General features: G+C 49.3%; 1 protein-coding gene across 3 annotated transcripts in view; it reads left to right on the plus strand.

Moving 5' to 3' along the window:
• REEP1 (receptor accessory protein 1) overlaps positions 1–25375 on the plus strand; it is a 93373-nt gene that overhangs the window by 23483 nt on the left and 44515 nt on the right. For all 3 annotated transcript variants that reach the window (XR_012065205.1, XM_072951522.1, XM_072951521.1), the window contains exon 2: positions 24220–24292. Coding sequence is in view for 2 of the 3 variants with exons in the window: in XM_072951522.1 (XP_072807623.1) it covers positions 24220–24292 (73 nt within the window). In the remaining variant the exon portion in view is untranslated. The remainder of the gene's footprint in view (positions 1–24219; positions 24293–25375) is intronic.

Below are 25375 nucleotides of genomic sequence, written 5' to 3' on the forward strand. Positions count from 1 at the left end.
TCCCGTGACCATCCCTGCATAAGGCCATGTGCTTTCCCTGCTTTGACTTGAGCCATTGCTTCCTCTCTCCTGAATGCCACCCCCTGCCCTGCCAAGCTGTATCCCACCCTGATGCCTGCTCTTCCTTCCTGGACTGTCCTAGACTAAAGTGGATTCTCTATCCTGCAACCTCAAAGCACATTCTGCTCAATAGCACCAACCACTGGGCAATATCCTAGCCAGCTGTCCTGAGACATCTCATGTATTTTCTTATTTTGTAACATATATATGTGTGTGTGTATGTGTATATACACACTAAGTGGTTTAAACCACAGAAATATATTCTCCTACAATTCTGGGGGCTGGAAGTACAAGATCGGGGTGCTGGCATGGGTGGGTTCTGGTGAGGACTTGCAGACTTTTGCTCAGTGTCCTTACATGGCAGAGAGAGAGACAGAGACAGAGACAGAAGACAGATATATGTATACATGTTGGGTTCAAGGTCCTGTCAATTACTGCTCCACTGTATATAGATACGTGTGTGTGGGTGTATATTTTTTTTTCACTTTGTCAGTGTTGATGGCTTGTCTCCTGGCTTCAGGTCTCAGTCCTTGAAGGCAGACAGCCTGTCTTCGCTTCTTTTTCTCCCCTGTATACTTTATACGTTGTTATTACTCAACATACATAGAGAAGAGTTTCTAAGCAATGCTCCTTCCACCTTTTCTTTGTCTGGGAAAGATTTAAAAGAAGAAAGGTTGACTCAAGGGAAGTCTTGAGCTTTAGGGAGGAGAGCATCCTCTGGCTCTGAGAAGGTCGGTGTGTATCTTTGGAGCCAAAACTCATTATCGTTCTCTCAGCAAGTTCAGGCCCGTTTATCCAAAGAGCAACAACCAGTCATTGAACGTCTTCTGTGTGCCTGGTCCTGTGATGGGCGTGAGGAGGTGGTGGTGAATGAGACAGAAGTGACCTTTATTCTCAGTGAGTGTGTAGTTCTGTGGGCGATATTGACCAAGAAGACATGAATACTTCTTGACTTGCTGCCCTGTGACTTTTCATTCAGGTGACAAGGTACAGACAGGCCTGCAGATCAGGAGAGGCTCCTGGCAGCCAGGTTTGTGCTGGACGACCTGCCCTCTCCACGTGGCTATGGCTGATTAGAGCCGAGGTGGGCACCTGACTCAGACTGAACCACCTGTGTTTTCCCTCTCTTGGCAACAGAAAAGTGAGCTTCACAGGTAGCCAGTTACTATGGGCTGAGTTGTCTTCCCCAAATTCGTATGTTGAAGCCCTAACCCCCAATGTAAAGGTGTTTGGAGGTGGGGCCTTTGGGAGGTAATTGGTAATTAGGTTTAGAAGAGGCTGTGAGGGTGGGGCCCCGTGATGGGATTAGTTCCCTTGTGAGAAGAGACACCGGAGCACTCTCTCTGTCTCTGTCTTTGTCTCTCTCTCTGCCATGTGAGGACACTGAGCAAAAGTCTGCAAGTCCTCACCAGAACCACCCATGCCAGCACCCCGATCTTGTACTTCCAGCCTCCAGAACTGTGGGAGAATAAATTTCTGTGGTTTAAACCACTCAGTCTGCAGTGTTTTGTGATGGTAGCCCGAGCTAACAGACCCGTTATTTAAGAGGCCGGAGCTGTAATGTGTAAGAGTGAGGAGGTGCAGAGGCTGTGTTCTGCTGTGAAGAGTGCGTGGAAGGCGGGCGGGCAGAGGAGGAAGGGCAGAGAGGTTCAGAGGACACTGGGGTTGTCAGAAGTGCTGCATGGTTTCTCAGGGACCTGTCAGGCCCTGGTTCCGGACACCTCCAAGGCCCAGCTGCCCTGGGGTTCTTGCTCCACCCCCCGTGTCCTCCCCACAAATTCCCCTTATTGCTTACACCAGCGTGAGTCAGTTTCTGTTACTTACAACCCAAAGACTCTCTACCAAGACCCTCCCGTTCTGCTGGTGAGAAAGCCGAGAACCGAGGGGCCAGCTGGTCCAGGGCTGCACCGGTGAGCGACAGAGCTCAGGCTGCAAGTCCCCAGAACAGCTGTCTGCCACTCCTGTCCTTCCGGGCCAGCAAGCTGAGCTCATTCAGCAGACCCAGGGGGTTCTGAAACCATGAGGAGAAATGCTGTCTCTCCTCTGCCACCAACCGTTTAAAACACGATCTGTGTTCTGTCTTGAAAGTCCCTTCCAACGTCACACGTGTTTTCCTCTTTTTTTCTATAATCCTGTCAAACTGAGCAGCCGGGCTGTCACCACTTGTATTTTTGCCTTTGGAATCTTGCATGGAAGAGATTGTCGGCAGCGTGCACTGTCTGAGAACAAAGGTCTGCCCAGTCCTTGCTGCTGTCTCTGCACTTGTCTGCCGGTTGTTCTTGTAGTCGGATACACATTTGTATCAAGAAGAGGTGATTTTCTCCGAGCTATATAGTAGGGAACACCTGCCATCCGTGCCTGGTTTGGTTTCTATATTTATTTTGAGATATATTTTTAAAATGAGCTCATCATTAATTGGAACATAGGTAAAAATAGAAAGGAAAAGTTATTCCTATTTCCACCATCCCGTTACGACTGCCAGAAACATTGTAGAGATTCTCTAGTAGTTTCTACTTGTAAACTTAATTTGTAAAAATACGTAGTTGTATTTATACATATTAGGTTTGTGTTCTACTTTCCCCCTAAACGTGATGATATAAACACTTTGATGCTTGTCTGTAGTAGATCCTTTGGGGCATGAGTGATAATGAGTATGTGAAATGAGAGAGCCATACCTCTGTTTGTGAGACATTTCGTTTGTGTCTGATTGTGTGTGTGTGTGTGTGTGTGTGTGGCTGTAGGAAATGGCACAGTCTTTGCCTTTGCTTTTCAGGTGTTGTCCTTGTGCTAGATTCCATAAAGTGGAATTATGGATCAACAGGTGTGACTCTTTGATATGTATCATCGAATCGCTGTCACACAGGGAGGGCCGATGCCCCCTGCTAACCAGCAGTGTGAGAGGCCCCATCAGAATTTCACTGTGCATTCCTCTGCCCTAGTCCCTGAAGAAGTAACACGAATAAGAACACTTGGCTATTTCTGTTAGTGTTCTTTGAGGTCTGTTAGGAGAACTCCCAGCCATCCGTTTGTGGAGCACATGACCCTTAGCAAGGAGGGATGTGCATTTGGTTCTTTCCTTTGAGAAAGTTACAGTAACTGTCTCCAGTGTATGGGAAAATGCTGCCAGTGCGATACTGTAGACAAGCTTATGTAAAAAATCCTTCATTTACCCCCACCTCTTTTTACGGATGGATAAAGACTAGGTAACAAGTTAAGTCAGCTGGGAATATTTTATTATGATCACACTTTTTCAAGCAAAGATGGGAAATGGGGAACTAGATTGTCTGTACTCAACTGTTTTTGTATGTTCTGTATTTGGGGAAGAGAGGCCTTTGTGTTTTTCGATGAGGGTGGGTGGGAGAATTCTCACAGAAGAGGTGGGACTTGATTTAGAGGGAACAGGACACAGGGCGAACATGGTGAGGACTGAGTCAAAACTCTGCGGTGTGTTAGGTTTGGCTGGATCGGCAGGTTGGGCCAGATTGCAGGATCCTGGAACACCAAGCCCAGGATTTGGGGAAATGGTTAATACTCTGTATGGAGTCATTAAGCGGTTATGAGCAGGGAGGGAATGCCACATGGTCTGGCCACTTTAGAAGACAGTTTGTCCGTTTCTTATTAAGTTAACCATATATTTATCATCTGTCACAGCTATTTTGCTCCTAGGTATTTACCCAAGAGATATGAAAACAAGTCTGCACAAAGATTTTACTCATGTTCACAGCAGCTTTATTCATAGTAGCCTGAGGTTATGGGCGGGAGAGTGGCCTGAGGGTGAATCTGGCCGTGGTGTGCGCTTATGGTCAGAGCAAAGGGAAGGGAAACTGGTTAGAAGGTTCTCACAGTCTTCCAGGCATGAAATGAGAAGGGCTGGTGTTGTGAGTTAAGGAAGGACTGAGTAGAAGAGGAAAAGTCCAAAGCTTGGAGCCTGAGATGTGGGTTCCAAGGGAGAGAAGGAGGAGATACGTGTGAACAAGGGGCGGGTGGTACCGTGGCTGGAAATAGGGCAGTGGCCTTCTTCTGACCCACTGAGTCCGATGCTCTGGGGATGGCCCAGCATTCTGTGCTTTAACAAGCCCACCAAGGAATTCTGATGCACCCTCAAGTCTAAGAGCCACGGACACAGGAAAACTGGGTTTATGGGGGTATAAGACCTAAGAGGAAATACCGACAGGCTGTTGGAGATTGGGGAGGAGGCTCGGGAGAGGAGCGGCGGGGCTGAGGTGGACACTGGGCTTCCCTGATCTGTGCACACAGGAGTGTAAGGAGTGCTCTGAGAGAGGGAGAGGCAGGGGCCCAGGCAGTCTTGGGGGTGTCTCAGTGAGACTCTATGGTTGCAAGTAACAGAAATCCGCTTCAGATCAGTTTCAGCAAGAGAGGACACTTATGGGAAGGATGCTGGGGCAGCTCCTGGAATAAGAGGGTGGAGTGTCCACCGGGACATCAGGAAGGACTGAAACCAGGAGCTGAGCAACGGCGAGAACCCAGAGAGCTTCTTGCTCTGTCTCTGTCTCTCTTAATTCTTTGAACCAGCATCTCTCCAGCTCCTGACTATGTGCCTGTTTTAGGTGACAATGATGACTCAGCTCTGCCCTCATACAGCATGTCTGTCTGTCTGTCTTAGCAAGAAATGTCACCACTTCTCTGTGTTCCGTTCTCCTCTCTCTCTGCAGACATCCGTTTCTGCTTTGGTGAAACATTTGGCCAGATGGGGCCACCCCATACCTGCTGCTTTACAGTCCTCATTTTAAGTAACCTGCAGACCTCTCAGCCCTGATTCTAAATTCCTGGGGGAAAAAAAATCTGAGAAGCCCACCTCGGGGCCAACGTTGGTTGAATCAGCTCTGGCTGGAGGCAGGGTCCTTGGTACCTGTGTCCTGGGGGTGGGGGTGGGTGATCCTCATAAGAGAGAGGAATGGGCATCTTGGCTGTGCCAAACAGTATCCATTCCAGAGAGCACTGTTTGCATCGTAACTAGTGTCATCTGTGGGAGGAGGAATGGGTTTTGCTTTCTTTCATAATGAACTTCCTCACAGAGCATTCCCGCAGCAACGTGGAGCCCTGATGCGGGCTTGTGTGCACTGATTATTAGACCCCCTTGTCGGGGAGGGGCTTACTGGAGCAGAGGGATTGACACGTTGCGTTGCTTTTTTTTTCTTTTAGGGATGGGGAGATAGCCTTTAAAGCCGCTCCTCCCATCCTGAGAGTCTGTGATTACAAATGAAACAGCTGTGTTCGGGCATCCAACCCTGAAAGATGAGTTCCAGGCTCAGAGGGGAGAGAAGGGTGTTGCGGTGGCTTCTGTGTTCCTTCCTCTCGGCCAGAGTAAACTCACCCTCGTCTAGTTGGTGCTGTGGTCAATTTGGCAGCGTGCTTCCTTCTTTGCTGTGAAATCTAGGGCTTGGCTGCTAATGGTTTTAGAGCAATTGTTCCTTTGTTATGTTGGAACCTTGATGAGTCCTGGGAGACCAGAGGGCGTATGTGGGAATGGATCTTCACCCACCCTTCTTAGAAGGGGAAACTCCAACTCACCGGTTCCCTTCGCAGGCTTGTTTGCAAACTGCTTCTCTGACCTCTTGTCTGCCCCTGAGCCATTCATTCATTCATTCATTTACACATTCATTCACTCACTCATTCATTCATACCTGCTGTGTGCCAGCACAGTGCGAGGAGGTAGAGTTTGCCCTACTTCACACTTTCAGTCACCTACCTTGCCGCCTCCCTCGTTAGCTTTCCCTCCTCCCCTCAGCCTTCGGATGGACCTTGGCAGAAGGTGCTCCCGGGAGTGACAGCTCACCCCAGCCTGTGCCCCGCTGGCCTGGCCCCGGCTGCACTGAGCGCCTTGTACTGCAAACCCGTGATGCTCTCTCCTGTTTCTGGGGTTTGCTCACGTCTTCTCCCTTCCTAGAATGCCCCCCGCAATCTACCAACCCCTTACTCATCTTTCAAGATCTTCTGGAGCATCCCCTGCTAATTTAGTAGCCCAGCCTCAGCTCATAGCGCATAATTGTGGGTGCAATGGTCTGCTGGAGTGTCGTCCAGCTAGACTTGGACTTGGTGATTCTGGGGCTGTCCTGCTCATCTTTATATCATGACAGTGATGGATAGAGGATCGAATGCTACTGTGGGCAATAGGATGGGGGAGAAAAGGAAAAGATAAAGAAGAGAATAAAAAACCACTTACAATTCCATTACCCAGATGCATTCAGGAGGGGTCCTTAAGACACAAAAATTTTGTGTGGTTGAAGTTACTGTGTATCTTGCTTCCTCATTCACATTAATGTATTAATATGTCCGTGTGTCCAGAAGATTTCTAAACAGGATTTTAGCAACCTTTTAAAATTGTATAGCCAATTCCTTTCTAAAAAGTGTTGAATATCTATATTATTTTCAATTTTTATATAATAAAAATAAGCCATGGAGTGTATTTGCGGCTTAATCTTTGATTGCCTCCAGTGATTTCTTCTGGCTGGATTCCCAGATGCACAGTTACTAGGTCAGAGGGGAGCAAAGCTGCTAAGATTTGCGAGATAATGGCAACTTACTTTCCAGAAAGATGATACCAATCTCTGCTCCCATCTGCAGTTTTTGATGGTTGGGTTAGTAAATTCTTAAAGAAGTTGGAGGCAGAAAACGAAACACTGATGGCCTCTTAATTGGCTATGGCTTCAATCTGGAGGAAGCGGCTGCTTTTCCTGTGTAAGGGGTCAGGGTGTGGAGAAAGGCCTGTTGCCCCAAGCCCAGGGCTGGGAGCCTGGCCCTCAGTGACGAGCTCTGTCAGCACTGTCACACTTTCCAGGACTCGGGAGCCTCTCAGAGACACCGTGCAGCTTTCCGGAGCAGGGAGGGAGAGAAGCTGTTTGCTGACCTTCGGACGGGGGGCTCCCGGCAGTGCTGCATTAGCCACACGTCCATTAGTGAGGAACTCACACACGTCTGGCTTTTTAAAGCCTATCAGACATTAAAGGGAAGTGGAGTGAGGGTGAAGCGTTTGTTGCCGTCATGGTACGAGGAGATCACTACTGTGCATTCATCTGCATGAGGCCTCCTAGCCAGGTAATTCCAGGAGCAAAGAGGGTTCCAAGAGATCATTCATTGGCCTGGTAGGGAATTAGACCTGCCTGGAAACTGCAGCCTCTTGGACGTGTACATCTGTTGAAGTATTAAGTCTACTCTGTTGGTATTGCTTATTTTTGCCTACGTACTTCTAGAACTGGTGAGGATACTTAAGGTGGGGAGTGTGTAGCTCAAGTGGTAGAGCGTGTGCTTAGTGTGCAGGAGGTCCTGGGTTCAATCCCCGGTACTTCCTCTAAAAATAAATAAATAAATCCAATCACCCCTCCCCAAAATAAATAAAATAAAAATAGAGAACACTTAAAGGAAAATGAGCCCAAATCAAGTTTTTATTTTCCAGCTGAGGATGATCTTTCATAAATATGTTTTAAAATTGACATCCTGTTGTCATTTAGTTAACTGAAGACATTAATTAAAACATTTGCTATGGACAAGATGGGAGACAGGAAACTAGTACCTGGAGAGTATTAGAACTCATGTTCCCTTTCAAACTCTCATTTCATTTAATCCTTAAAATGGGAACTGTTGTTAATTTCTTATTTTTGTAGACGAGGGAACTGAAACTTAGAGAAGTGAATAACTTAAGCAAAGTCATAAAGTCAATCAGTGGTCAAGATGGGATGAGAATCTTTCTGTCTGCTCCAGAGCCCCTGCCCTTCTCGGTCTTCAGGGGGTCATTTCTCTCCTCGCTTCGGGAGGAGCTGAAGAAAGCACGTTGTAAGCCAGCTGCCGTTACCTGCTCCTGGGGAGGGGAGGGCCGTGCGCCCCTAGGAAGGCCTGCTGTGGTTTCTGCTGGGGCCGAAATCTGCTCTAAGAAGCGCTTAGAGCCAGCTTCAGAGGGAACCAGATGGAGAAGTTGAACAGCTCCCAGCTTCTCTGGCCTTAGACCTTCACTGGGGGTGCTTGTGTTCAGTTGGGGTGATGTGAATTCTTACACAGACATGCACTTTTGGTGGCTACTGCTTGCCTGGATTTCTGGCTCTCTCAGCTCAAGAACTGGATCCTCACCTTTTGGTACCATAATAACTTTGGCTTTGTTGGTGGTACTGAGGTGAGAAGGGCTTTGTGTACATGGAGGCATAATCTGCCATCGGAGAGGCCTCGGTCAGCCCCAGTGGATGTGAGTTCAGGTTGGAGAGGAGAAGGCTAATGGGACATGAGCTTTTGGGCATCAGTTGTCTGAGGTCTGAAGGGCTGTGTCAAGGCCTCTTCCTTTTTTTTTTTTTTTTTTTTTTTTGCATGAACCAAGATAGATAAAACCAACTGGACTTTGCATGATCCCAAAAGGGGAATGGGATTCTCCATTGTAAAGAGGCAGGGAGTTGCAGCTGGACTCCGTGGGGTCCCAGCACCCAGACTGGGAGCTGTTGTGAAGCCTCCTGCTCTCACTTCCTCCCCCTCCCCCCAGACCCTGGTCTGACATCTCTGCTTCTCTAGCCACATCAGCTTCATTTTCCGTGTGTGTGTGTGTGTGTGTGTGTGTGTGTGTGTGTTGCTCTCTTTGACCCTGTCTCTCTCAGTGTGCTTCTGCTTTTCATAGATGTAGGGGAAAACGTGACAGCTACAATGGCGGTCCCACCGTTGAGTTGATCTCTCTTTAGTCCAAGTATCCAGCAGAAACTACTAACTCAAGTTTCTCAGTCCCGGTGCCAACTCCTGGGAGACAGAACCTGACTGTTCAGGGTCAGAGGGAGGTCGGGTAGTGTGAACCTGGCTGCTGGGCCCCACCCCAGCATTTGAGAGGGGAAATTCTCCCAGGGGAAGGAGGAGGGCTGGGTCGATGCCCTGTTAGTGGAAAATTGAGTGTTTAGATCCGCTTGGCTAAAGAGGTAGAATTTGTACTGGACCAAGGAATGGAAGCTCCCAGGTAACAGACTTCAGGTCAGTTAGAAGAAACAGCTCCTTAGAGTGGTCCAGGGTAGACTGGAATGCTTTGGGTGACAGCAAGTTCCTACACGTGCAGGGGTTCAACCAGAGTCAGAAGAAGCATCCTGCGAGGGTCCAGGCATCTGCTGGGGGTGGACCACATGGCCTTCAGGGTCCCCTTGTGAGCTACTGCCTCTGCTGCAGATACTTGCCCTGGACCCCTCTTGCCCAGAGAGAGACTGGAAGGACCTGTACCAGGACTTTATTGGTATGCTGGTAGGGGAGGGGCGTAGTCAGTGCAGCAGTGTTTTAACTACCGTTATTGTGGGACGGTCAGATTGTGAGTGATTTTGAATTTTGTTTTATTCTTTTCTGTCTTAACATTTTTTCCTTCAGTGAACAGAAACAAGTTATGTTTATGTTAACAATAAGCAGGTTAAACCCAGTGGTTGAGTTTCGCTAGGCCCGTATGAATTGCGTGGCTTGTATACGGTGAACAAAATATGATCTTTGCCCTCAGTGAACTTACGGCCCAACGGGAGGAGGGTGACATAACTGAAAGGAGGCTGTGTTAAATGCTAGTGGAATATTACCAAGTGTGTGGAAGGTGCACATGTGTGATATAACCTGCCTTCTAAGAAGCTCAGGGAAGGGTTTCATGAAAAGATGAGCACCAAGTCTGGCAGTAAGAACTGTGGTTCTCAGCCAAGGGCAGTTTTTCCCCCAGGGGACATTTGGCAGTATCTCCAGACATTTTTGATGGTCACACCTGGAAGGGAGGGAAGGCTACTGGCATTTAGTGGGTGGAGCCCAGGGATGCCTCAATGCCTGGACATCCTTCAGTGCCTAGGACAGTCCCCCTACCCTCAACAAAGAATCCACTGCATAGAGTTGTGGCCAGTGGGGGAAGAGAAATGAGGCTCAGAGAATGATGGCAGAGCACAGTGGCAGAAACGCATGAGGTGTGCACAGGAGTTAGTGGAGGGCACCCGAAGCTGGTGGGGTGGGCCGTGGCTAGGTGTGGAGGCCCTCAGTGCCAAGGCAAACACTTGGATGCTTTCTGTGGGCAGTAGGGAGCCATGGAAGTTTTCTGAGCAGTGGAATCGCTCCATCAGGAATCGTGTCATTTCTTGTCGTCCCAGCTTTGTTTCGTTGTTTGCTCGTCTGCACATCCACAGACTAAAACGCACCCGTGTTTTCCTGTTTTCCACCTCAGTCCGTCCATTCTTTGTTTCCCACGCATCCGAAGGAAAGCGCTGTCAGCACTCTGCCGTGCTGACCCGTGATTCCCATCTGCTGGTGACAAAGGGATACAGCAAAAACCTGATCCCCTTTTGACCGCTCTGCTTCCTGCTGCAATTTCCAGGAATATAGCACGGCGAGGGGTGGCTGCCACATCTGTCCCGATGGCCGTGTAGCAGCTCTGCTTGTTTCCTCATCGCCCCTGTTTGGGTGTTTGCTAATTCGTCACACTGTCACAGGATGCAGAGTGGGGCGGGGGCGGCAGAGGGACAGTTCATGCTCAGCAGTGTCCACACAGCGTGAACAGCAGAGGCCAGGGCTGGACCTGGGTCAGACTGCAGTCATGGGATGAAAGAATGCCTGAGCTAGGGGAGGAGGGTGCCCCAGCTCTCAACAGGGTGCTCTCCCCATCTGTTCGCCGCTGGTTTGCCAAAACAATGCCGGATACCTGCTGTACCAGGTCAGTACGATATGTACCAGGTCAGTAGGCCAGTGATTTCTGAATGAAAGAATGAGGACACCAAGGTCCAGCAAGGGATGGTGTGATGGCTTAAGATCACCCCACCAGTTGGGATCAGAGCTGAGCCTAGAATCCTGGTTCCTGACCCCCAGTTGGGAACCCTTCCCCTGTGCCATACCCCCCCTTCAGCCCACAGGGACCCAGAGATGCCATCCTGGGCCCTGGCTGGTAGGATCTCCCCCTAGATCAGGCGCCTTTCCCAGCGCTCTGTGCTCCAAACCCCTCCCACTGCTTGAATTCCACTGCTCCCCAAACCAAACAACTAACCAACCAACCCACCCGAAAAAGCAACCTGCCTTCTCTGCCTGCTGCACTAAAATGCCGGGGCTTCCAGTTCCTTTAGTTGTACCCCCCAGGGGTATCTGCAGGGATGCCTCGGCCCGTTTCCCCACAGACCAGGCAGGGCAGGGGTGCGAGGAAGGATCCTGTAGGTGCTGAAGTTTGGGCCAAACTCTCCCATCGATAGTAAAGCCTCCTTGGTTACATGCACACAGGGAGAGGGAGGGGTGTGAACTTGCCCGTTGTTTTCTCTCTTTATTTTGGGAGGGACTTCAGGCTGGACCTCGGGCATCCTCTGAGGTCCTTGCTGGACCCTTCCGGGAAGAGGCATTTCCCTGATGTCACATACCCAGAACGAAGCAACACATCAGGGTAGGATGCTTTTATGATTCCGCTGAGACAGTGGACCCCTCCCCGTATCGCCAAGAAACATACACATAGAAGATGTTAGTGTCCGCTTCCCCACCCACCATTCCCAGGGAGGCGCTTGCAGGCAGTGCATTCCTGGGTGTTAAAGGCACAAGAGCTTGACCCAGCCCCACCCAGGACTGGTCGGGTAACTCCCACGATGGCTCCTGTGTCACCCCTCTGGTAGAGGGACACCATGGTCTTCTGCTCAGAGCCTCCCCTATAGGGAAAAATGATTTCACAGATCTGTGCAGCATTTGTTTTGAAAGCATTTTCTTGTATGTCATCCGATCTTACTGGACCACCAGCCCCGCTGAGGACACCCCATTGTGCAGAGGAGATAAAACCAGGGAGTTTACGGGGCACTTGTCCAAGGACCCTCGCCTGGTGGGTGGTGCAGCACAGACCAGTACCAAGGTCCCCAAGCTCCAAGCATCCAAGGTTGTCACTACTCCCATTCACAGCTTAGGGTTCAAGCAGCGTTGCAGGCAGGTCACATCCCCTGCTCACTAGTGCTGACCAGCTCTGCAGACAGGGAAAGCCTCTGGGTGTCGTGAGCCTGGAAGGGGATCAGGTGGGTGGTTTGCAGCACAGTGCCCGGCACAGAGTAGGTCTGTGTGTCAGAAGGACATGTGACACACTCTCCCAGGGAGGGGAGGGGCGGACCCTTAGGAGGAGGAGTAGATCCACAACGTCGGATCCACATGGTCCCGCACTCTTTAGTTCGCTTTCAGCAGAATCCGAATGTTACAGTTTGCAGCCGCTTTGGTAAGTGGGCTTATGTTTTAGATGCTCTCATCTTAGATAAGCCGTCCTCATGATGACTTAAAAAGATTTCCTCAGCAATGCCGAGGATTCATCATCACACAGATAACATGTGATCAAAATATTTTACTGATGTTCTGCTGTCAAAAAAGTCGGGACATCCGTTTAGCATCTTGGTTTAGCACTGAGGATTTGAAATCTCACATTCTAGTTCAGCCCTGCCACGGTCTCGCTGTGTGATCTTAGCCTGATTATTTAACTTCCCTGATCCTCACATTCAGTGTGAGAAATGGAGATCGCAATCGTGCCTACTTCCTAGAGTTGTTGTACTTGCAAATTACAAATTGTACTTGCACGTTGGATGCTTAGAGCTGTGCTCAGTAATTGGCACTGCTCATTATGCGATGTGAATTCTTTTTTCAAAACGTGAAGCCTTCCTTCTTGGTGTTGCTTCCCCAGATAACAGAACATCCCTTATGCCTACCCTGAGATCATGGCCATTTGGGGCTCACAACAAATAGAAAAAAAAAGCATACTCTTTTCATTCTGAATCAAGCAAAATTTCTTAATATCGCCCTCCTCAAAGCCAACGCTTTCTGCTATTCTGTCTTGGAATTTTTCTCTCCCTTTTAGTGACCTAGTTTTATCCATTCTCTTCAGGTCTGCAAAAGCAAATGGCACAGTTGTTCAAGAGTAGTTCTTGTTTTGTGTGGTTGAGAGGGATGTATTTTCTAAACAGCAAACTGTGGTGTATTTCAGCTTCTTAAGTATTAAGCGGTATTCCACTGCACCTCTTAGAGCAGTGCCAAAGATGACCTTTCCAAGCATCGCAACTAAAAAGTTGTATTATGCTGTACATCAGAAATTGACACAACATTGTAAGTGACTGCACTTCAATTAAAAAAAAAAAAAAGGTGCTCCTTCAAAAAAACAAAAGCAAAATCAGTTGTTACCCAAACTGGGGCCTTGCTTTCCTCATTCAGGGCCCCATTTGCACACGATGGCTGGGTCCGGGAATGGTGCAGCCAGCACAGCCGAGTGGCCCGCACTCACCGGCCTTCTCCCAGGGGAGCTGTGGGCTTCTGACATCACCTGCAGGGCAGGTGTTCCCTGCTGGGCCTGCCACCTCGCTGCCCCAGGCTTCCCCAGGCTGGCAGCTCAGGAGCGGGGTTCAGAACACGCAGACCTGTCCTTCAGCTGCCATCAGCTGGGTTTGTTGCCTAACTGTCCCTTGTAATTAACGTGTCTCTCTCACAGTAAGACACGTCCTGGAGAGCCTCCTCTCAAAATTTCACTCACTTGAAATTTCCCTGGCTCTTTTCCACTTTGCCTTCTTTTGTGGTCTCATCAGGGCGGCGTTCTGGGCACGAGCCAAACACCCTGCTTCAGACCATCTCTGCTCTTGCATGAGCAGGTGCGTCAGGGCTGGACATGGTTGGCTTTCCTCTAGCTCCTCCACTTCCGGTGAGATGACAGGAGGGGTTCGTTAGCTGCCCCGAGCCTTTCTGCTGACAAGCCCAGTGGCTTGGAATCGTGGTAATTTCTTATGAGCCACACAATTTATAACCAAGTCACCTCGGATCCTTTCTGGAGCAAATCAAGATATACAAAAATAAATATATAAAATATCAGTAGCAGGAACATACTTAGTAGTGAAACTTCTGGATAGAACATATAATACAGCATTTTCCCACCCCCCGCAACCAGAACCATGAAAAAATACAGATTTTGCATTACTCGCTAATTGTCATTCATCTTCCATGTCATTACATCTGCTATAATGAATTGAGAAGGTTTACAATGCCTTCTAAAATTGGTAAATTTTATTTTGTTTTCCAGTTTCAGTAAATTAAGTGAATAGCGTTGTACCAATGAAGCAGAACAGATGGAACTTGAAAAATTAAAAATTCTGTTTTCTTCAAAACTAGAATGAACCTTTTATGGATTAAATGAAGTAGTGGCCTATACTCAGTGTGTTCTGTTTTTATAAAATTTTCAAGTGTGGATGACTTTGAACAAATATTCATGTAAAGATTGTATTTGTGGTTCATAAACATCATACATTTATTTTAGTTGTGGTAAAAGAAAACCACATAAAAGTTACCATCTTAACCACTTTTAAGTACAGTTTTAAGAAGTTGAGTAATCTTAAGTATATTCACATTGTGCAACCAATCTCCAGAACGTTTTCATCTAATATATATATATATATATATACACACACATTTTATATATATATATGTATGAGATATGTATAAAACCACATTTTGTTTATCTGTTCATCCATCACTGGACCCTTGAGTTGCTTCCATCCCTTGGCTATTGTGAATAATGTTGCTGTGACCATGGGCGTGCAAATATTTCCTTGAGACACACCTTTTTAAATCTCAGCTGCATTCTTCTCTGTTAACGTGATTAATTTTAAGCATAAAGAAATGAGTAGCTTAACCAGCAAAACCAGCCTCATTCGGCAGCGTTGTGTTCACGTGGTCCTGCAGGATTGTCAGCGTGAAGGATGTAGCCTCAGTATAGCTGAGGGAGAAGGTTGGAGGGACTTGGGTTCACACCTGGACAGGGTGTGTCTAGCACAGGCCCGCATCCCTGATGCAAGGGAGGCTGGAAAAGTGAACATCAACCACTTTTAGCTTCAGGTGCATAAGGTGAAAACTCCCCTGCACTGGGCGGTGGGGGTCATTGCTGTGCAAGGAGCCAGAAGAATGATAAGAAGCCTGCTATACGAGCTCACCAGCAGCTAGAATTTTCACATCCCATTAGGTCACAACTGACCTACCTGCCTTGAATGGCTTGGCGTGGCTTCGGAGGTCCCACCATGACACGTTGCTTGGGTGGTGAACGTAAGTGTAGGACCAGCAGGTTCCTGGTGCTCTTGTGGTCGTTGGAAACCTTGGAAAACCCTGCACTTGTGTCCATACTGGTTCTGCTCCATGAGTTGCCTTCCATACCTGCCTCTGCTGGAACCAGGTCTTTCCTCTCTCTGGGGTCCCACATGGGATACCAGCTCCTTGGGAGCCCACCCTTCTTCCTTTCTTGATCTATTCCTGTACTAGTGTTCAGGAGTGGATCCAGGTTTCATGGACTCTGAAGCTTTTACAATGGAGGGGAGGTGCTTTCTCAGAAAAAGTCATAAAAAATTTGACGAACGCAACCCTGGGACCCCTCCCAGGACCCATGCAGTGAGGGGCCATGTAAATCTATTGCTTATATTCATTCTTTCTCTTTTTTTCCCATTTAAAAAATTAGGGAGTAATTTGCATGCAGTGAAATTCACCCTTTTAATTGTGTACTTCTGTGAGCTCTGACCAATGCATACAATCATGTGACCATTATCACACTATGAATATAGAACAGTTCCATCACGTCCAGAAATTTCCCCATGCCCCTTTGTAGTCAACTTCTCCCTCTACTCCGGCAACACATCTGTTTTCTATCTCTGGTGGTTTTGTCTTTTTCAGAATGTCATAGAAATGGAGTCAAGCAACGTGTAGCCTTTTGAGTCTGGCTTCTTTAAGCAGTTAGCATAATGCATGTGAGTTTCATCCGTGTTGTTGTGTGTCCCACCCACTCTGTGCCCAACCCTGAAGATGCTGAGATGGGGGGGGTCCCAGTCTCTGCACCCAGAGAGCTCACAGTCTGACGGAGGAGGCACTTGGCCCATCATCCTAGGCTTTTCCTTCGATACTTAGCGCACACAGTTTTGCCCTGCTAACTGTCTTGTTCTGATGCACCAGGCACTCCAACTGCTTTGTGACCGCTCTGAGGATAAAATCTCTTCCCTTCTTGAGGCATCACGTTAGACTGAAAAGAGCAAGGGGTTTGAAGCCAGGAAGATTCTTTGGATCCAACCCACCCACTTAGCAGCTCTGTGACCTTGTGTTAGATTCAGAATTCGGCACAGAGTGTATACTGAATGAGCATCTGTTGAATGAACGAATGGAACTTCCTTGAGTCGCAGGTTCTGCCTGAGTAACAAGGGGATAATAGTCGTGACTGCACCTGCCTGCTGTGGGCATCAGTAAAGGTTTGTCCTGTTCCCCGCCCCTTCCCTAGGCCCTTTTGACACCCTCCCCGGGCAGGCACATATACAGTGTATTGACCTCCAAGCTGGCTGCGCAGGGCAACACCAGCACCTGTCACGTAGGAGCCAGGAGGGGCACGAGCTGAGCAGACAAGTCCCCAGAAAAATCCCCCAGGTACCCCGCAGACACCCCACAGCCACCAGCCGCACAAGTCCAGCTCAGAGAGCCCCTCGGGCTTATTGCCTCTTTCATGGTGCAGACAGACAGACCCGTCGGTCCTTTCCTCTCACCAAAAATTCCTTGTATGGGGCTTTAGAGAAAGTCCACCAGGAGAAGAAAACCGTAAGCCTTTACCAGGGGCTCCTCTGGCTGAGGGTCGGGTCTCTGGCTCTCAGATCCTGGGAGGCGACACGGGCTGGGGAGGTGGGTGCCCACAGGACAGTCGTTGTAAAGGATATCTGTTCTCTCCTTCAGCACACTTAGCAAGAGTGAACACATCGGTTGTTATTAACGAGTTATTTGTGTAATTGTCTGTTTGCTGGCTGCCTTCGCTGTCAGAGGACCCAGGGCACGTGGTAGGTGCTCGGCAAATCATGACTGGATGGAAACTGTTTTGTGGCTAAAAGAATTGACATTCAAAGTTACTATTTCTGTAGAAGGGAAGGGAAGGGGGCTAGTATTTGTCATTCCTGCGTAGCGCCTTTGGATGTTAAGTCCTTCCCCACAGTCTCCGTGTTTAATCTGCGCAGTGGCTGTTGGATGTGGGAGCTTTTCTCCTCTACATGCAAGGAAACTGGTTCAGAGTAGTTAAGAAACACACTTGCAGTCCCACAGTGAGTCAGTGATGGAGCTGGATTCAAACTCAGGTCTGATGCCAGAGCTCAGCCTCTGGATTTCTTAGGAATGGAAATCTCTACAATTTAGACATTAAAAAAAAAAAAAAAAGGAAAGAAAGAAACCCAGACTGGTGCTTGAGCAGGATTTGAGTGGGTTGGATTGCAGAGTTTAATGCTTAACAGCATGAATTGAAAATTTGCAGAATGTTTCTTCCGTTTTGTGCTTCTCTAAATTGGATTTGGGAGCACTTCTGTAATCCAATTTAAATTCAGATTTTTGCCACGCACATCACACACAGCTCTAAATAAGCAATAAAACCTCTCTCTGTGCTAGGGCCATGTGAGCTGCAGAACGGTCCAGATTGGAGGCCAGGGGGCCTGGGTTTGAATCTTGCTGGGTAGGGGAGGAGGCTTTGGCAGGTCCCTGAGCCACTCTGCGTTCAGTTTTTCGTCTGTTAACTGCAAAAAGAACCCCGAGTATCTCAGAGGGTTGTGACGTGGCTCACAGGAGCAAATAAATGAGTGAGATATTTGTTCAGGGGGTTTCCCCAGGAAGAGCTGTGTATCTGTTAGTTGTCCCAAATCTGCAGAGAGGAGTAGGGGCTTGAAACACACCGGGAAAAGAACGAGTCTACAGAGAGGGGTCAGGAGAATCAGGCACCAAGGTGAGAAAGAAGGATGTGATTTGTTTCTGTTCTGCCGAGATCAGCTTGGGTGGAGAGGATACTGTCACCCAGTGTCAGTAAATTCATAATGCTGGGTCAGAGTGGAATTCCCTTGGGCAAGGAAACAGGCAGCATTCTCCCTTCCTCTCTCCTGGTCCTCGTTCATTCATCCGTTCATTCAGGGGCCACCGCAGGCGCTGAGCCATGTGCTGCAGTCCAGTCAGGAAGGCAGTTATGCCAGGCAGTGGAGTCAGGTAGTCCTGGGTTCGAGTCTGGCCTCCTCCTCTGGCTAATGGTGAAACTCGATTACTTAATTTCACTCAGCTCCAGTTTCCTCACCTGTATGATAAGGAAACAGGTGTCTCCGAGGGCCATATGAAGATGAAAAGTGATCATGCTTATAAGGAAGTTCGCACAGTTCCTGGAACTTACTGAACACTCAGAAAACAGTAGCTTATGGATCATAATAACATCATCTCCAAGGAGCCAAAATGCACAGTGGGCCAGTTCTGCTGTTTTCATGTTTTCTCCCTCTGGCCTTTTAGAAGGTCCCAGAGGGGAAGCAGAAGCAGAGGCCCAAGGGTTGGAACCCATGGCAACCAAAGCCCGGGTGGTTTGCCGTGCCATGGGAACCTTGAGCTGTGAGCCCAGCCTGAGAAACTCTGCCCGGCCTAAGCCTCTGGATAAGCCCTGCGAGTGAGGATGCGCCCTGCGCAGCAGGTGAAGGTCAGCCTGCTCAACTGCGTTTAGAACCCAGGCCCATCGTGTATCTAAGGCAACCCTGTTAGAGCTGTAGTGTTAACAGGCCCTGGAGGTGTGTTATGTTTTTTTGTGACTCCTTGTTTGTGACACATGGACCCTCCAATATCAGGAAGTTGTCTCAGAGCTTGGAGGCTGATGCTTGGTTAGCTTTATCCATTTTTGGAGGCAAGTGCGCACACACACACACACACACACACACTTACGATTCTAAATTCCTCCGAATGCTTTTTTTTTTAAGATCAAATGTATCAAAACATAATTAGTTAAGTTTACCCCTTTTCAGTGTGAGTGTTATGAGTGTGAGTTTGAATTCTGAGTTTCGATAAATGCATACGGTTATGTAACCACCACCACTATCAAGATGCAGGGCGGTCCCATTGTTTCCCCAATTTCCTTCACGCTCCTTTGTAGTCAGTCCTCCCACCATCTCTGGTCCTGGCAACCACTGGTCTATTTTTGGCCCCTATGAATTTTCCTTTTTCAGAATAGCCTATAAACGGCATCATACAGCATGTTGATTTGGGACCTAGCTTCTTTCTCATAGTGTAAACGCATCTGGGACTCCAAACGCTTTTGACTGCAGCAAGAGAAATGGTTCTAATATCAACATGGAAAATTGAATAGCATTGCTGTATACATTAATAACCAGTAGAAAATCTTACTTTAAAAACTCACAATACCACCAAAAAAAGCAAAACAAAACCAAACCAAACCCTGAAGTACTTAAAAATAAAGAAAACAGAACATGTCCAAGATCTTTATAGAGAAATGTATAACCTATCATGGAAAGACGTTAAAGAAGACATAAATCAATGGACGAGGCCATGTTCACGAAGAGAAAATCTGACAAAGATGGCAAATCTTCCCAAGTAAATCCACAGACTCAGTGTACTTCCAGTCAAAATTCAGATAAGGTTTTTCATGGAGCTTGACACGTTGTTATGAAATTGATACAGAAAAAAGCAAGTGCTAAGAATAAGGAAGATAATTTTAAGACTATCAGAACTTACCTTTAAGCTGTGGGAATTAAGACACCGTGGTGCAGGCACGTATGATTAGTCGGTGGACCAGTGTAATGGAATGGAAAGCTGAAAAGTGGGAAAATGGAAAGTGGAAAATACTGTCTGTTCCATGGTTTGCCTTAGCACCTGCGGTGCCCAGCTTGTAGCTGAGCCCTAAGCCAGCGACTGCTCCCCTGTGGGCTCCAGGGAACAGTGGGCAGTCCTCCTTGGTGACAGTGACAGTAACTGGTGTCACAGTAACCATCAATTCATGTGAGCAGTACCCCTCTTCCTTGGTCAGAAGTTGGTCAGCAGCTTTAGAGTTGCATTTTCCTGACATTGGCCAGTGGAGTAGGTGTATGGCCTTTGCCACTTTGGACCACCCCTCCCCAACTCTTTTTGGCGTATTTTTCTGTCTTGGCACTTTTTGAACTCTTGGGGCATATGCGGTGGTCAGACGAAGAGTCCAGGGCCCGAGGACTGAGAAACAGTGACCTAAACCAGGGTTTCTCCCCCTTGGCACTTCTGACGTGTGGACTGGATAGAGCTTTGTGGTTCTTTGTGGTTTGGGGCTGTCCTGTGTGTTGTAGGATGTTTAGCTGCATCCCTGGGCTCCACCTGCTAGATTCCAGTAGCGTTCTCTCCTTTGGGACAACCAAGGTGTTTCCAGACATTGCCCAGATGTCCCCCAGGCAACCAAATCACCCCCTGTTGGGAACCACTGCCTTAAAGGATGGTGTTCATGTGAGACTCCTTGCCCCTTGTAGTCACTGCAGCTGTGGAGGAGGTGGGGGAGGCAACCCGGGGGAGGCCCCTGATTTGGAGCAAGAGGAGGAACGAAGGGCAGAGACAGGAGGAATGCAGCAGGTGGATAAACGGAGGCAGTAAGTTGGGGTGGGGGCTCCAGGTAGCAATAAATGGCAGTGGGCAGAGGGGAGGGTGGGTGTGGAGCTCGGAGGCTCTGAGGCGCCGTGCGAGGCTCTGCTCGCAGAAGACTGGGAGGATGTGTTAGCTCGGAGCCCCGTCTCCTCTCTAGAGCGTGGTGCTCAGGCCTTCCACCTTCCTGCTCTTGAGCCGACCTTGAGTGCTTATGTCGCTTTAGACCCTCCTAAGAACTCTACCGCTTTCCTCTTGATCTTGTAGAGAGAGTCATGTGAATCTCTCAAGTGGGCTGAGTTCCTTGGGGAGAGACTGCCGCTGTTTGGTATTTATTTACTCATCAGGCATCTGTCAAGAGCCCACTTGGGTGGGGTGTAGGGACCTCACCCCTCACCCGGCCTGGGTGGTCTGACTGACTCAGCCAGCTCAGGCAGCCCTGGGGGAGGAAAGCCAGCCTGTTGTCAAGCTGCGTAGCTCTGCTTCTGGCCATTGTGTCCCTTTGGGCCTCAGTGTCCTAGTCTGTGAAATGGAGTGGTAAGAATTCTTCTCCTATGTGGGTGTTGAGAGGATTAAGAGGATGTGTACAGGTGGCAGATGTGTACAGTGCCTGGCATTAGTGAGCGCTCGATGGCATTCATATCATTGATTTTAGTGTTTTATTGTGATAACAGGGCCATAACTGACTTAACCAGCATCAAGAAAATTCTGAGGGGCAAGTGATCAAAGACTCCCAGAAGTGGCTCTTTTGAGATGGGTCTTAAAGGATTAGTGGAACTTTATCCGAGAAAAGAAGTGTGGGGCTGTGGGAAGATCTTGTGCTAAGATTCAGGCAGAAGAAAGAGCAGGCAGGCTTTTTGAGGGGTAGGAGCGTGTGAGCATGGCTTTTTGAGGGGTAGGAGGTCAGCTACTGGCCGGGAGCTGGAGCCGAGGGAGGGGTGGGCCGGGAGGCCGGCAAGGAAGGCAGTGGGGCCGGTGGAGAAGGGCCTTGCCGTGGGGACTTGGTCTGAATGGACGTAAATCCCAAGCCAAAGGGATTCGTTGTTTCTTTTCTCCAAAACAGATTTAGAAGAACGTGCCCTTTTCATCCCATCCTCCCTCCGCTGGGCAGTGAAATGCTAAGTGTGCTCCCTAACCCGCCAGTGTTACTGAACTTTTAGAGTCTGAAAAGCAAATTCATCTTGCTGTCCCTGTGCTGTCACGCGGGAGCCAGGGAGGGGGATGCTGGCGGCCACTTCACATTGGAGTCCAGCTGATGGACGGAGCACAGACCTCCCTGGTCTGGGCGCCCAGGAGGCTTCCCACCTCGGTGACCACTCAGTGGGTGTCGCTGCCTGTGGGGTTCACAGAGGAGCAGGAGTGGACCAGTGGGCTGTCCAGTCAAGATGCGCTTTCCACCTGTCTCTCTTCTGCTGCTTCACGTGCTGCCTCAGGGCAGGGGCTGGACACCTTCCTGGCAGATGTGGCTAATAACCAAGGCATCCGTGCCAAGCGGGGAGTGTTTGCTTCTCCGGAGCCTGTGGCCTCGTGCCTGAGGCTTTGCTGAGTCAGCCCAGTGCCTTTTGGCATCCCTCTCGCTGCTGAGACCTCAGCCCCCAGGTCATGAGTGTCCCCTGGGTGGCTCTGACCTTTGCTGCACCGGTCTCTGAAACCTCCCCGAGTGAACACATAGTTACTAAGCACTTGCCAGGCCCAGGGGGTGGGGTTACACGAGAGAGGCAGACACCATCCTTGGCTTCGTGGAGTCTTGTGGGACAGACGGATGTTGAATAAAAGCAATATGGATAAGGACTAAGAAAGGGGACGGTCCAGGGAGTGGCAGTGAAGAAAGGGGAGGAACCTAACCTTCTCGGGGTGCGAAGGTCAGGAAAGGCCTCATGGAGGAAGAAGGCTCTCCCTGGTATCTGAGAATGTTTAGGGGGAGGACACGGTGGGGCGGCTGGGGAGATGTCTCTCTCCAAGCTGGCTTGTGACCGAACCCCATGGGCTTCCCCAGGCTGTGTCTGCCTCGGCCTGTGTGGTCTTTGGCTCTGTTGCCACCCCTCTCTTTCTTAAATTTCTTGCTTCCTTTCAGACTAGCCTTTTGCCCCCTTAGCTGGCTTCTCTTGCTCCCCAGACGTAATCCCAGCCTTCCTGGAGGATGGCCTTGCTCTCTGAGGCAGCAGACACGGCAGTAAGGAGCCAGGCTCTCAGAGAAGGCCAGCTGGCTGGGTCCCAGCCCCCGAATTCCACCCCTTAATGGCCGTGGAACTAGAAAAGCACAGACTAACCACTCCACACGTTGGCGTCCTGTCCAGAGGTGAGGTTCCCTTTCCCAAGGCCGTCTGAGGATGGAGGTCGTGCCTGCAAACTGCCTAGCGCAGGGCTTATGTCAGGCAAGATTACAAAACCCTCTCCCCTTCTGTTCTAGCACCAGAAACAGACTTGCTTCAGTTAGTTTTCTGTTTTTCCCTGGAAATCTGATCAGTGTGAAATGTCAGTGTGTTACTGGGCCGCAACACTCACCGGAAAGCCGACCCTGCTTGGTCAGTTGCATCTGGACTGAGGAGTTCTCTGCATGGCCTCCCTGATGAGGAAGCCATGGCTTTGGGCTTCCCGAAGGTGCTGTCTCCTTGAGGGACCCTGGAAGCTCTGTCTGTAGGGCTGTCACAGGAGATTTTGGTTCCTTTGGGGCTGGGGCTGGGGCAGCTTGCACTGGAATTGACACACCTGGGTGTGACCTCATCTGTCAGGTGAAAGGATTTAACCCTTCCAGCTCCAACATTTCATCCATTCATTCATTTAAAAATATCCACTGAGAGCCTCCTATGTGGTTGGTGCTGGGAACACACTGTGGAACAAAACATCCATTTTGTGCCTTGAATTCACTTACATTCCAATGGGGAGACGCTGTCAATCAAAGTATCACCCAGATAATAATAAAAGAGCACCCCGATCATAGGTACGGCATGCTCCGAGAGTCTAGAGGGGAGATCTGACCTAGTTGGCAAGGTCAGGGAAGGCTTCCGTGAAGAAGTCACGATGGAGCTGGGATCTGATGGATGAAGAGGTACCAGCCAGACAAAGAAAGGGGAGGGAAGATTCCAGAAAGAGAGACAACACAGGCCGAGGCTTTGTGGGGGGGATGGTGCAAGGTGGGGAGAATGAGGGCAGACAGAGCTGTGCCACACGCCATGTAGGTCCTTAGGGGCAAGGCTGAGAGGCTGCTTAATGGCCTAGTGTGGCCCCGGCGTGCTGGGACAGTGAGAGCTGATGCCCAGTCATGCTGGTGTCATTATTTTTGCTTCTTCATCTTCAGAGCAGTGAGAAGCAGGTTAATGCAAGGTTGGGATGGACGTGTGTGGTAGGAGGAGGGGTTGGCCTGATTGGATTTACAATTTGAAAAGCTGATTCTGGCTGCAAGATGCTGAAATTAAGTCGGAGGGAGGTGAAATTTGAAGCAATTTGGAGTGACACGGTTTTGATGGAGAAGGAAGCCCAAGGTGTGGGTGGGACTTACAGAGCATCTGATGGGGATTAGCAGCAGGGAGGAACATTTGGCCTTTAATTTCAAGGGGTCTTGGCTGCTCAGCTTGGCTTCCATGACCCCAAACCACCCTCCTCTTTTGCCAGACACAGACTGAAGGAAGGTGTGTGTGGAGCTGTATCAGGAGATAGAGGTTGCTAAGCGCGTCCGAGCCGTGAGCAGAAAAACCTTCAGGGCATTCAGAAAGATAAATCACCGTTTTCTGTAGCTTGGAGAATGCTTCTGGCGTTGAAGATGACAGTTTTTTCCATCAAATAGGATGAATGAAAATCACATTTCTTTTTTTTTTTCCTTCCCTCTAGGCTTATATTTGGCACCCTTTACCCTGCGTATTATTCCTACAAGGCTGTGAAATCAAAGGACATTAAAGAATATGTAAGTAGCCCTTTTTTTAGGGGGGCTGTGATGGGGTTGGGGGGATGCCCTCATTGGGGGCACTAGGAGCAGGGCAGAGGAGGCCCTTCATTATTCTTCTCTTGTGAGACCTGCCTGGTGTGACCCAGGAGTCCTCTCCCGTTTAGATCTCCTCTTCAGAACTAGTGGAGGGGGAGAAAGCAGGTGTATGACAGGAGAAAGTGGCACCTGGAACTGGAGATTCCCCCCCCACCCCAAGTCAGCCACATGCCACTCTATGGCCTTAGAAGAGCAAGTCCATCTCACTGAGCCTCAGTTTCCTTGCCTGGAAAACGCTGTGTAGACCATAAAGCAGCGTTACTGGGAGATACGCTGACATCGGGGGCAGGAGCACGGGTCCCAGAGTCCAGCAGACCTGGTTCAGCTCCTGGCCCTGCAGCTCAGGCCCTGATCCCCATTCCAGTTCTGTGATTTGAATACCCCACAACGTAAGCCCGGTTGCTTTATAAGCTTTTAGAGGGCAGGGGCTATCATCATCCTATGACTGTTGGCCAGCAGCACCTAGCAGAGGGCCAAACACACGGGAAGGGGGTCAGGAGTGCTTACTGGCTGGAGGACTGTGTTACTGTTGGGTGATTTGGGTGCCCCAGTCATGGCCCTAAACATGCTGGGCCCTGCTTAGGCAAGAGAACCGTCAAACCATCCCTGATTGACAAAGACCTGTGGGGGAGGGGATGACAGGGAGTGGGTGGTGGAGGAAGGGGATGGCAGGGAGGGGCGTGGTGGAGGAGGGACACTCCTCCCCTTGTGGGACAGAATCCCAGGTCAAAGTACTAAGGATATAGATTTTTGTCATCAAGAGACTGAAGTCAAGTCCTGGCTCTGACATTTGATTGATACAATGCTGGACAAGAATCTGAACTTCCAGGAGCCTCAGATTCCTCATCTGAGCGGTGGGTGGGTACCAGCAATCCTAGACCCTAGTATTGTGGGGGACAAAGGGTCTTTGCTCTCCTTCTTTTACTCAGAGGAGGTCCCTTGGTAAGTTAGGCACAGGGAAAGACATCATTCGGAGGAGGTTTGGAAGTCGTCTTTTTCTCAGAT

This window comes from Vicugna pacos, chromosome 28 (genome assembly GCF_048564905.1).
Source record: "Vicugna pacos chromosome 28, VicPac4, whole genome shotgun sequence".
Taxonomy (NCBI): Eukaryota; Metazoa; Chordata; class Mammalia; order Artiodactyla; family Camelidae; genus Vicugna; species Vicugna pacos.